Consider the following 12,616-nt stretch of genomic DNA (forward strand, 5'->3'; position numbering starts at 1 on the left):
AGTTCTCCTATGATTTCTTTAGTTGTGTCATGAGTATCACTTATTTCCTCTTGTGATGTTGTTGTTGTTGTTTTGCAATTTGCCTGAATTTCCTCAAGTTCAACTTCGCTAAACACTTTATTCCGTATAATAAATCGCCTTTGATCTGCTAGTCGTTGTCCGCTAACATTTGAATCCAGTGACGTGCGGTGAGGGTTATGGCTGGGGAGGCTGGTGACGTCATCAGGAAGGCGGGGAATGGGACCACGTGTGCAGCACACGTGGTCTCATTCTCCGCCTTCCTGAGTGAACATTAAGGGGACCGCAGCGTAGCATTGCTTCCTCCACCGGCACCAGTCCCTTTCACCCCGCTCAAGCCTTGCCGCCTGCAGCCACCGCCCGCCCTCGCTGCTCCTTTCGTTGCTTGCCTGCCCGCCTCTAAGGCACGCCAAAGCCTCCTTCGTCCCCCCCCAGCGCGCGCCCTTTTTATTTCCCGCGACACCCCCCCCATTTCGGGAAAGCTTTCCCCATTGCCTGGGGGGTGAGGGGGGCGGCTCCTCTCCCCCCACTCCCTCCGTCCCTGCCTCTCTCCTCAGCCCCAAAGCTCCATCCGCGCGACTCACTTCCAAGGCGGTGGCTGCTCCATCCCGCTCCGGCTCTGGAAGCGACCGAAGATCAGGCTGCATCGCTCGCTCGCTCGCCGGACTGCTTCGGCGCCATTCTGGCTACCTCTGTCCATCCGCGCCCGGGAGCTGCGGAGGCAGAAATGTTGTCGGCGCCTCCGGATGACGAACCAGTCGCTTGCTTTCGTCATCGGGAGGCCGATAACATTTCTGCCTCCGCAGCTCCCGGGCGCGGCCGGATGAAGGTAGCCAGAATGGCGCCGAGGCAGTCCGGTGGACGAGTGACCGAAGATCTCGCTGCCTCGCTCGCTCGCTCGCCCGCCAGACTGCTTCGGCGCCATTCTGGCTACCTCCGTCCATCCGCGCCCGGGAGCTGCGGAGGCAGAAATGTTATCGGCCTCCCGATGACGAAAGCAAGCGACTGGTTTGTCATCCGGAGGCGCCGACAACATTTCTGCCTCCGCAGCTCCCGGGCACGGCCGGACGGATGTATATAATATTATATATATATAGTATATAATATTATATACTATTATTCCATGAAGAGAGGTGAGGCCCTGCCTCCCTTGCCTCTACTGACCGCACATCACTGTTTGAATCTGGATATTGTTGTTTCCATAAATCATACATTCGCTTTAAATAGCCTCTTTTTTTTGGCTCTGAGTTGTAATAACAGGCCATTATGGCACGATTTTCATCTGCACTATATTTCTGTCGTTTTGTTGGCTGGTCCACTTGTAGCCCACTTGTCGACGGATGCCCAGGGACCTCAACATCCGCCGCGGCCCTTGTTAACCCGCGCGACGACTGATGCGGTATATAATTTTTATTCGTTTCTTTCACCATGTAGTATGGGATGGCGCGTTTTTTTATGGGGCCAGGTTGCCAACCTGACCCCAACCCTCCTCCTTTCTCATTCAGGCTTGGGACCGGCAATGGTGGAGTTATTATTATTATTATTATTATTATTATTATTAGTAGTAGTAGTAGTAGTAGTAGTAGTAGTAGTAGTAATAGTATATACTAGTTATATAAAATATAACTATTATTATATAACAGTTATATAATATAATAATTAGATAATATCTAGAAGACCAAATGTGTTTTTATTTGTCTTTTCCAGGTGCTTTTATAATCTGCTGGACTCCAGGATTAGTTCTGCTTCTTCTTGATGTTTGCTGCCCACAGTGCGATGTTCTAGCGTATGAAAAGTTCTTCTTGCTGCTCGCGGAATTCAACTCTGCCATGAACCCCATCATCTACTCTTACCGAGACAAAGAAATGAGTGCCACCTTCAAGCAGATTCTTTGCTGTCAGCACAGTGAGAGTGCCAACGGACCCACCGAAGGCTCTGACCGCTCGGCCTCCTCACTGAATCACACTATTTTGGCTGGTGTACACAGCAGTGATCATTCGGTGGTCTGAACAAAATCCCACTAAGATAAACTTCGTGCTAGGTGAATGCCTAGTTGTGAAGCTATTGACAACATTGTTGACAGTCTTTGAAGCAAGGAGAATAACACTTCATATTCACTAAAGGGTTATAGTGCTTATTCACCAGTGCCCAGCCCACAAAAATTCCCTAGGCTAGCATTTTTTTCCTTTTTCCTTTTTTTTTTTTTAAAAAAAGTATAAGCAGCTCACGTTGGAAGCTGAAAAAAAATATTTGGACAAGTCATTTAGGTCACCCAATTAGCCATTCATCAACTGATGCTTTTATGACGTCCTAACACAAATCATTTCCACTTCTCTAAGCTTCATAAGTGCTCCATTGCCTTTTCATTTAGGGCCTAAAGCTTTGTCTTTTCCCCCTCACCTCAAATGCATTTCAGTTTAATAATCCATCCCCCATCACTTCACTTTGGGACACATATTTTCTGAGCAAAGAATGAAACAGTTTTAACTTACATTATTACAATGCCAATAACAATGAGAACTATATCAAAATAACAGAAAGAAATAATTGTTTATACCTTGTGTTTTATTAATGTTTGCAACATTTTGTGCATATGCAGATGCATTTAATCCTCACACTGAAATCAGTGAGATATAAAAGTGTTGCTGTCTGACTATTTCATCCCTGAAATTTTAATTGTCATTAATAAAGAGCAGAAGGAAGATTGTAAGTTGCAACAAAAGTCCAATTTTCTTGTGGCCAAATACCTTAATGTGGAATAGAAAGAACCTAAAAGATCAGATCAAAAAGGCATTTCTTTGTTGTCTTGCATCAAGGAGAAGGTGTTTTTTTAAAATAAATAAATAATGAGAGCTGAGACTTATTTGCCAGATTTTAAGATCTGTCCCAAATTTTAGGGAAGGTTAATGTCACAGTCCCAAAAATGAATGTCTGAGAAGCAAGTCTGTTTTCTGGTGATCAAATGCATTGTTTGGGGGGGATTATTTTTTTCTTGCTAAAGGGTTCTGCATGTGAGTATGGTTACAACAAACTCCCCCCCCCCCCCATTTTTCTTGATGTTTCAAACAAAAGCTATGGCATGGTACTTAGTCTGTCCAAATGCTAGCTGCCCAGGGACATCCTAGGAGGACTTGCTACCTAAACAGGTAGCAGCAGTACTAAGACTTGCCTCTTGAGGTGGAAGATAAACCAGGATTCTCTCCATCATTCTCTTCTACATGGCTTCTGCCACTCATTCATTGCCCAAATGGTCTGTAAAAAAATATCTGAGGATTTCTCAGAGCTATGTAAACTGAGGTGATTACTGCAGCTGTCTGTACAAGATAGTTTCCGTAGACATGATCTCACAATGCATTTCTCCACAGTTGCCTTAAGAGCAATGTCTACTGCACTCTGTGCCTTAGTTATAATGAAAGATATGATCTGGATAGCAGGTCTGTGGGTATTGGGTGGACTACTGCAAATACTAATCTACCACCCAGAGTGAAAATAATTTATAATGTGGTAGAACTAGTCTTGTAGCACCTCTTACAGGCAGCTGTAAGATGTTGTAGAAAGCAAAGGAATGTTGGACCTGAAACTGAATTATTTTTATAGTACCCTTTAGTAATTGAAATAGCACTCCAATTTTACTCTTTAAGAATGAGAAATTGGGAGCACTGTCTCTTATGTAATTTTGCTCACACCCAACTCTTTCCTGACTCAAAGTGTAAATTCCATTCACAGTTTTTACACAGAACGCCATGAAATAAATATTTGACAGTAGTCAAATCCAACAAATAAGTAATAAGAATGAAAAAGTGATTCTTAAACATAACATTTCTTTTTGTAACTGTAAATTATTAAGATCAAATATACAAAATGTTTACACTGAAGGCTGAGGATATTTTAGAAGAATTTGGGACCATTATAAATAATAGCATAGTGATGGCAATTTGCAGAAGTCCCCTTCTATGTTGAAAACCTGCCTACATAACAAAATTTGCTTAGAACTCTTGTTCCATCAAATCAGTCAAATGCTTTCAAATGAAGGATAATAGGTTTGAGCTAGTGTCATGTTTGTTTGGGTAGAGTAGGTAGATTTCTAAAAACAAAATATAGCAATGTCAAAAAGATAAGACTATTTAGCGATGTACAAAGCGAGTAGGTTAAAATTAAAGGGAACTACGGCTGATCCTACCAGAGGGAACATAGGAATCATAAAAGGTTCATCTAATGAAAAATACTATATTAATTTCATAATGAAATTGAGATCAATGAGCCCATTTGTCTTTACTTATGTAACTTGTATAATAAAACAGATCCAGATGTTAGAAAGTTTTAAAATACACTACATGCTAAGCCACTAATAAAGTTTTTTTTCAATAAGTGTATAATGTATGCTATGTGTATCTTTTTATCATTATTCAGATTTTGAAGTATTGTAATGAAAATAGTCTTGCAGTAGCTGGAATTCCTATTTTTTTAGCTTCTTGAAATTCTGTCCTGAGAACATATACTGGGGTTTCCAGAACTTGCCACACATTTTTTTGCTAGTAAATATTTTTTCATTTTCATTGTATGTGTAGCAAATGTTAGATTTGGTACATTTGGACATCAGGCAAATCATGGCAGAGGTCACATTGGCAAGTGGCTATGGATAAGTAGAAGGTGACATGCATGGCTCATACTTGTGATGGGGTAACCTGGCAATGCATATGCATGCTAAATCACACTTCTTGGAAACACATCCTGATACATTAGGAAGTTCCTTACAAACTGGATGGTCATTGGCTGCAGAAGTTCAATTATTATTCATACTGTACTTGATTAAACAATGACAATGAAGACTTGGTGATGCATGTACAGTAAGCATGGGCTCGGAAGAACAAGTGGAAATTGAGAACTTCTGAAATCTGAAGTGCTTTCTTACCATGTCCAGAATTATATTCATTTCAGGATTATATCTTACATTTCAGAACAGACAGCTTGTACTAGGAAGCTAACCTCTGACAAATAAAGGCATTTAAATTCTGAAAAGGGTTTTAAATTGCATGCAAATAATGTTACTATAGTTTTATTTGGTCATATTTTTTCACAGTTTTTCAGTAGTAGAAGAAGAAGCTGCAGCCAGACAGGATTTTTTCCAGTTTTAAAATAGGCCTAGTTTCCAGCCAGTTATCTAGGCAAAGGAGGCAGAAAAGAAATTGGAAAAACTCAGCTTCAGCTGTGGAAATATCATTTGCGTACGAGTGAAGGAAGTTCCTAACATCTATAGAGCTACTGTGACTTTCTTTCCTTTTTTTTTTTTTTTTTTTGGTGGCATATGAAAAGCAATGGGGAAAGTTGCAAATGAGAAATAACGACATTTGCAAAAAAAATTGCAAATGAGACAGAGCAGTGGACAACAAAGACCATGCCTGGCCCCATCCTTTTGCTTTAGACATTTTTTTTTCCAAATATACTGCATGAGTTCATTCATATAATATACCAAGATGAAAACCAAAGAAACCTCATGGATATCTTGAACCCCTAAATAAAAGGTAAAGTCTCCTTCAAGACAAATTTCAGTCAGATAATTTCCATGGCCACTTCCGTGCAGTGACGTGCGGTGAGGTTTATGACTGGTGAGGCACTGACAGTGCTGGGTTTCAAATATTTTTAGACTTGTGGACTTCAACTCCCAGAATTCCACAGCCAGGCATGCTCAGTTCCAATTTAAAGCGACAGCATTTGTTTTTCTCCTTTGCTCCTTCTTTCTTTTTCTTTTTCTTTTCCTTCCCCTCCTTCCTCCCTCTCTCCCTTCCTCCCCCTCTCTCAAACACACACACACACACACACACACACACAGAAGTTGGATTGGACTATCTCTCCTACCCCTTCCCTCTCTCACTCACTCTCAAACAAACCCCCCCACACACAAAAGTTGGATTGGATATCTTTTCCAGTGGCTTGAAAGCAGCTCCTCTGCCACCACCACCACCCCAATTCCCCTGCTGCCTTTCCCAAACACCTCCACCATTGCAAATGCAGCCTGCTGTCTGGGTGGGAAGTGCCTGGAACACAATAAAGCCCACCCACCACTTCCTGCTGGCAGGCTGGGGTGAGAGGAGAGGCAGAGAAGCCGGAGGGGAGCCGATCTGAGCCTTCCAAAAGAAAGAGGCTGGGGGGAAGTGTGTGTACTACAGCATGGCTCTTTGCCTGGCTTCCTGCCTCCTCCTGTGGTCTCCTCAGTGCTCGCTTGTGCTCACCCTCCCCAAGTGTAGTTTGATTGCAGGTGGAGCCACGTTGCCTTTTGAAACTTGTAATCAGTGAAGCTGGGCTAGATTTTTATATAGTTTTATCCAGCTGTGTGTGTGAGAGAGAGAAATGAATGGGGGCCTGGGGAGGAAGTCACTACACTTGGGGAGGGAGAGCACCAGTGAGGTTAAGCAGAGTCATCCACGGTGAGGCAGCAACTAGCTCAGCTTTTTCCTTTTACTTTTTTTTTTCATGATGAGAGTGGTGAGGCTGTGCCTCACTTGCCTCACCTGACTGCACGTCACTGCTTCCGTGCAGTTTTCTTGTCAGGAACAGAAGTTATTTGTCCTCTTCTGGGATATTTGTTTTGACTTCCTATCCAGTCAACAGTTCTGAAATTCCAAGATAGTCTTTCACCCAAGTGCTAATCTGGACCAATCCTGCTTGGATATTTCACTGAGACACAGCACAAAGTAGTAGTTGAACCTAGCTCAGGTTTAATCTGGTCCATTGGAGGAACTCAGGAAATTCATTATGCACATACTGCCAAAGTACTCAATACTTCAGCTCTTTTTGGTTTCTTGAAAGTACCAGTTTAATTCGGAAACCTTTAAACCAAAGGAGAGCTATTTTGGAAATGTTTTCCTTTTTATTTATATGATCTTTTGCAATTCTCAAAGGCATTGCATAAGTTTTATCTCTTGTCTAGCGTAATGCAAGTGTTCTATATTAGGCCCTTCCACTTTCATAACAACTGCAGTATTTCCTTTACAGTTTAGACAGCTGTCTGAAGACACATTTGCTTATCCATCTCACTGATCACATAAAAAATGTCATCATTCTCTCACACAGAAAATTACAAAGAATTTGACATGCTCTTTAAAAAAGTACACTGTTGCTTTTTTTATTCTGGGTCTGTCTTGAGGAATTGTTTCCTTTTTAGCATTAATGGCCTGGAATTTCTTCATGATTGATTGATTTACAGTATATCCCAACTTACCATTCAGGTGCTCAAGTCAGTTTCTTTCCCAAATTCAGCTAAATCCTGTTGTATTGTATTCCAATAAAAGAACATGGTAGCCATTGAAGAGAAGATCCACTCAAGGGTTGTTACTTACTTAGATAGCATTGCTCCATTGGTAGCAAAAGCCATTTTCAAAGCTCTTTTTTTTTTTTTTAACAATACATGTCCTCTGAACAACCACATTGGGTGGAGGAAAGCCGAAAGGCCAGTTGTTGCAGGGCTTTCAACAAGGTGGTCAAGATTTCTTTCTTTAAAGTCATGGTTAAGTTCACATCCAAGAATTCATCCCGCCACATCTTGCCCTTTTATATGATCTTGCATGTTATATTTTAGAAATGAAATCCATTTATTTAGTTAGTTAGTTAGTTCACTAGTTAGTTAGTTAGTTAGTTAGTTAGGTATTGCTAAGCAAAGCAGTAGTTAAGTGAGTCATGGGAAGTTTTTTAAAGTTGTTAAGGGAATCACATGGTCGTTAAGCAAATCCATCTCCCCCCCCAATTGACTTTGCTTGTCAGAAGGCAGCAGGTAAGGTCGCTGATGGCGATCACGTGACCATGGGATGCTGAAACTGTTGTAAATACATGGCAGTTGCCAAGCACCAGAATTTTGATCACACAACCATAGGGATGCTGCAATAGTTGTAACTGCGAGGACTGGCCATAAGTTACTTTTTCCAGTGCCGTTGAAACTTTGATGGACTTTAAACAAATGGTTTTAAAGGGCTATCTTTAAAGGACATTTTCAAAATGTTAAGTGGCTTATTTCTGTCAGCTCTAGTTAAAATGGAGTTTCCCTGTGTAGTCGACTGCAAATATGCATATCTGCAAATATGCACATATCCCTATGAGATATGGAAAATTGTGCTAATTGTAAAACAGGGTTGATAAATTCATATCTCTTTAAATATAGTCACAGCAATCCCAGGGATTTTGGATGCTGAGAGCTGTATTTCAGCCATAAGTAGAGGATAAAATCTCCCAATTTCTGATTTAAAGGTGTTTTTTTTTTCCTGAACCACAATTACTGGAAAGCTCTTTTGACCATTCCAGTTAATATACTTTCCTTCTTCAGAGAATACCACTTGTATTTAAGCTCAGTTTTATAGTTATGGATACAAGTTATGGTTTTGTTTTACAAAATTCTTTAAAGGTTCAGCTTAAATATACCTGCCACAAAAATATCCTGAGAATGTATGTTATTTTAATCCATGCAGCCTTCTTGGGATTTGAGCTGTTCCACTGTATATCATAAGACTCTTTAACTTGGTAGTTTCCCACATGCCTCTGTCAAAACCCAATTTCTTAGCAGCAAAAATAAAGGCTGAGGTTATCCATAGGTCAAGCTAGTATGGATGCATTGTCTGTGTTCTTTTTGTAAAGAGCCGCGGTGGTGCAGTGGTTAGAGTGAAGTACTGCAGGCTACTTCTGCAGTTCACCGGCTGCTAGCAGTTTGCCAGATCGAATCTCACCAGGCTCAAGGTTGACTCAGCCTTCCATCCTTCCGAGGTGGGTAAAATGAGGACCCAGATTGTTGGGGGCAATATGCTGACTCTGAAAACCGCTTACAGAGGGCTGTAAAAGCACTATGAAGTGGTATATAAGTCTAAGTGCTATTGCTATGGTAACATTTATGCAACTTTCTAAGGTCAATGTTCCTACAAAATATTCCAACAAAAATGCCAAATCTTGCCATTCATATTCCATATTCCTTCGTATCTTGGGATTCTTGCCCTCCTCCCCACAACCTCTGCAGATGGGGAGAATTAAAGACAAGGACCTTTTCAGGAGGGGCCAAAAGAATCAAGAAAGTGGGTTTGACTGAATATTTGAAACCATGGCTCTTTCTGACTTGTGTAATGTACCTTAAAACAGAGGCGAGCTTGATTATGAGGGTGCGCCCACTGCCTTGACTTTTTTGACAACTTCAGTGAATTCCCCTTGACTAAAGGGGAAACAAACAGTTGAACAAAATGCAGTTGTTGGGTTGCCTTACTGCAACATTTCATACAGCGATGCAGGGATAAGATCCAATTAACCACTTCTGGAAATTGTTTTCGAGTATGGCTAGTTCTTGATTTAAAATGGAAATTATGTTAGACCAGTGTTTCTCAACCTTGGCGACTTTAAGTCCTCTGGACTTCAACTCCCAGAATCCCACAGCCAGTTGGCTGAGGAATTCTGGGAGTTGAAGTCCACAGGACTTAAAGTCGCCAAGGTTGAGAAACACTGTGTTAGACCCTCCAAAAGGTACTTATAACCCAGTTTCAAAGTTACATCTGGTACATTGTCTCTCCCTCACTGCAACTGCCCTTGTCCTGATCACTTCTGCTGACTAGCTTTAGGTTCCCTTGCCAATTGAATAGCAGGTTTGGGAGCCAGCCATGTGTGCACACATTTCCGACGAAGCGGTTGAATTGAATTGAATTGAATTTATTGAATTTATAGACCGCCCCCTCTCCCTGAGGGGACTCGGGGTGGTGTACAGACAGCAAGCTAAAAACCATGTACAAAATAAATAATCTTAAATACCCCTAAAATCAGATTAAATGTTAGGCTGTACAGTAATAAAAATTAAAAAGCAACCTAAAAAGACTACCCCTAAAAATTTAAAATACAGGCTAGAAAGATTAAAACTACGGTTAGGCCAGACCAGCTAAGTTGAACAGGTGGGTCTTAAGTTTCTTGCGGAAGGAGCGGAGATCGGTGGTTATTCTGATGTCAGGGGGGAGGTCATTCCAGAGGGTCGGGCCCATCACAGAGAAGGCCCTACTCCTGGGCGTCGCCCGCTGGCACTGCCTAGTGGACGGCACCCGGAGGAGTTCCTCTCTGTGAGAGCGAATCGGCCGCAGGGATGTATGGGGTAGGATGCGATCCCGCAGATACCTAGGTCCTGTGCCATGGAGCGCTTTAAAGATGATAGTCAACACCTTGAAACGCACCCGAAAAGCCACAGGTAGCCAGTGCAGGTTGTTATCGTATGTGCAGCCCACCTCAGCACAGAGGATACAGGACACACAGAAGAAAAGGTCTGGGGGAAACAGGAAACTCCCCCTCCAGAGCCAGGGCAACCAATCACAACACAGATTGCCTTACGCAGAAACCAGCATTCTCCAACCAGGAAACTATAACTGTGTCTTCTGGCTCATTGCACAAACCCACTGCTCCAGCTACTAAATATAAATACCTTAACCAGTGGTGGGATTCAAATTTTTTTACTACTGGTTCTGTGGGCGTGGCTTGGTGGGCGTGGCAGGGGAAGGATACTGTAAAATCTCCATTCCCTCCTAATCAGCCGGGACTAGGGAGGCCGAGAATAGATGGGGGAGGGGCCAGTCAGAGGTGTTATTTACTGGTTCTTCGAACTCCTCAAAATTTCCACTACTGGTTCTCCAGAACTGGTCAGAACCTGCTGAATACCACCTCTGGCCCACCTCTGCACAGAGGATATAGGACACACAGAAGGAAAAAGACAGGTGGGAAAGGACACCCCCCGCCCTCCAGACTCATGGCAACCAATCACAGTGCAGATTGCCTTACACAGAAACCAACACTCTCCAACCAGTAAACTATAATTGTGTGTTCTGGCTCATTGTACAAACCCATTGCTCCAGCTATTAAATATAAATACCTTAACAGACTATGTCTCTGTTACGGCTCCATTATGGTCATAAGCCGAGGACTATCTATAACTGTCCTATTAACTACACTTGGCCTCATTTTCTATCTTAAACTGCTGCTCTTAGGTTACAAAGAAAGGTGACCGGCATAGTATATTCCACATTAATTCTCTTTTAAATTTCTGCTTATTATTGGACTGGCTAAAGGAGAGTAAAATCTCAAAACGAACATAGGTTTTAATTTTATAATCAAAATTGCTATGGGAAATCTGCCTATTTCCCAAAGAGGGGGGGCACACACATGTGTGGTCTTGGAAGGTCATACAAAATTGTGGAAAACGTTTTTCTCGGCAGTGGTCTTTTGAATTCAGGACCACATTAAAATGGAGACTTTCTTTAAAACCTTTTGGAAACATTACAAAATTAAACAATGCGAATAGATAAGCGGTGTGGAATGCTCCTTTTAAACAAAACAACACGATAGATTATTATATTTCTCTTGGAAACAAAAAGCAATATGAGGTCAACTCACCTTATGATGCCAAAGAACAGTGGGGGTTTTTTTTTGTAATTTATCCTAATACAATAAAAAGAATAGAGGTTTAACCCATTGGAAAGCTTCAGCTTGTTCAATTGCACTAACTCACCAAAATAAAAATGATCAGTTGTGGGCAGTGATGGGATTCATATAATTTAACAACCGGTTCTCTGCCCTAATGACCAGCTGTGTAGGTGGGGCTCGGTGGTCATGTGACTGGGTGGGTGTGGCCAACCCAATGTCACTCACGTCAATGGGCGCCTCGCTTTAGCTGTTACAATGTAATAAGGGTTAACTGGAGAAGCAGTTTCTCTAAGCAGGGCAATAAAGATTAGGCTAGAATCAACACCAGAATGTTTCCTTCCAGCCTTCCTTACAGGATTAGCCCTGTAAAGTGGAGAAAAAAAACCAAAATGAAATTTCTTCCAACAACTAGTTCTTCGAACTGCTTAGAAAGTTAACAACCGATTCTCCCGAATAGGTGTGACTGGCTGAATCCCACCATTGGTTGTGGGGATACTGGAAGATGATAGCACTAGGACATGGATCACACTTGTGTAACCAGCATTCAATTTATCTGCATGCGATGAAAATATATTCAGGTTGTCTTCAACTTAGAACTGCAATTGGTACCAGAATTTCCATTGGTAAGTGATATGATCATGAAATGTGACCAACCCATTTAGTGACAGCAATCCCTGCAGACCCAACTGCCATTGTTAGGTAAATCCCATGGATCACCCTGCTGGCTTCTCACAACCACATCAGTGCAGAATCTGGCAGAAAAATGGCAAGTTCCAGGTTGCTCACAAGCAGATCAACAGACAGGTTAATGGCTGCTGCAGGGTAGGGGAAGGGGCATGAGATTGCGAGAATAGAGTGGTGAGGCTTGGGAAGACAGGAATGAAATGTGTACAGGTAGTCCCTGACGTATGAACACAATGCAGCCCAGGATTTATGTTGCTAAGTGAGAAATTCATTAAGTGAGTTTTGTCCCATTTTATTACTTTTCTTGCCATGTTTGTTAAGTGAATCATTGCAGTTGTTAAGTTAGTAACATGGTTAAGGTAATGGTAAAAGTTCCCCTTGCACGTATGTGCTAGTCGTTCCCGATTTTAGGGCGTGGTGCTCATCTCCGTTTCAAAGCCAAAGAGCCAGCACTGTATCTATCAGGGACGTGCGGTCAGGGGAGGCAGGGGAG

At 42.1% G+C, this 12,616-nt stretch overlaps 1 protein-coding gene across 2 annotated transcripts in view; it reads left to right on the forward strand.

The window, feature by feature from the left end:
• Window positions 1–4,394, forward strand: part of LPAR1 (lysophosphatidic acid receptor 1) — a 94,369-nt gene extending 89,975 nt beyond the window's left edge. For both annotated transcript variants that reach the window (XM_081940756.1, XM_081940755.1), the window contains one exon: window positions 1,726–4,394. In XM_081940756.1, the coding sequence (XP_081796882.1) occupies window positions 1,726–2,027 (302 nt within the window). In that variant the 3' untranslated portion in view covers window positions 2,028–4,394. The remainder of the gene's footprint in view (window positions 1–1,725) is intronic.
• Window positions 4,395–12,616: the final 8,222 nt, after the last annotated feature.

Source organism: Natrix helvetica, assembly GCF_964273705.1.
Source record: "Natrix helvetica genome assembly, chromosome: 2".
NCBI lineage: Eukaryota > Metazoa > Chordata > Lepidosauria > Squamata > Natricidae > Natrix > Natrix helvetica.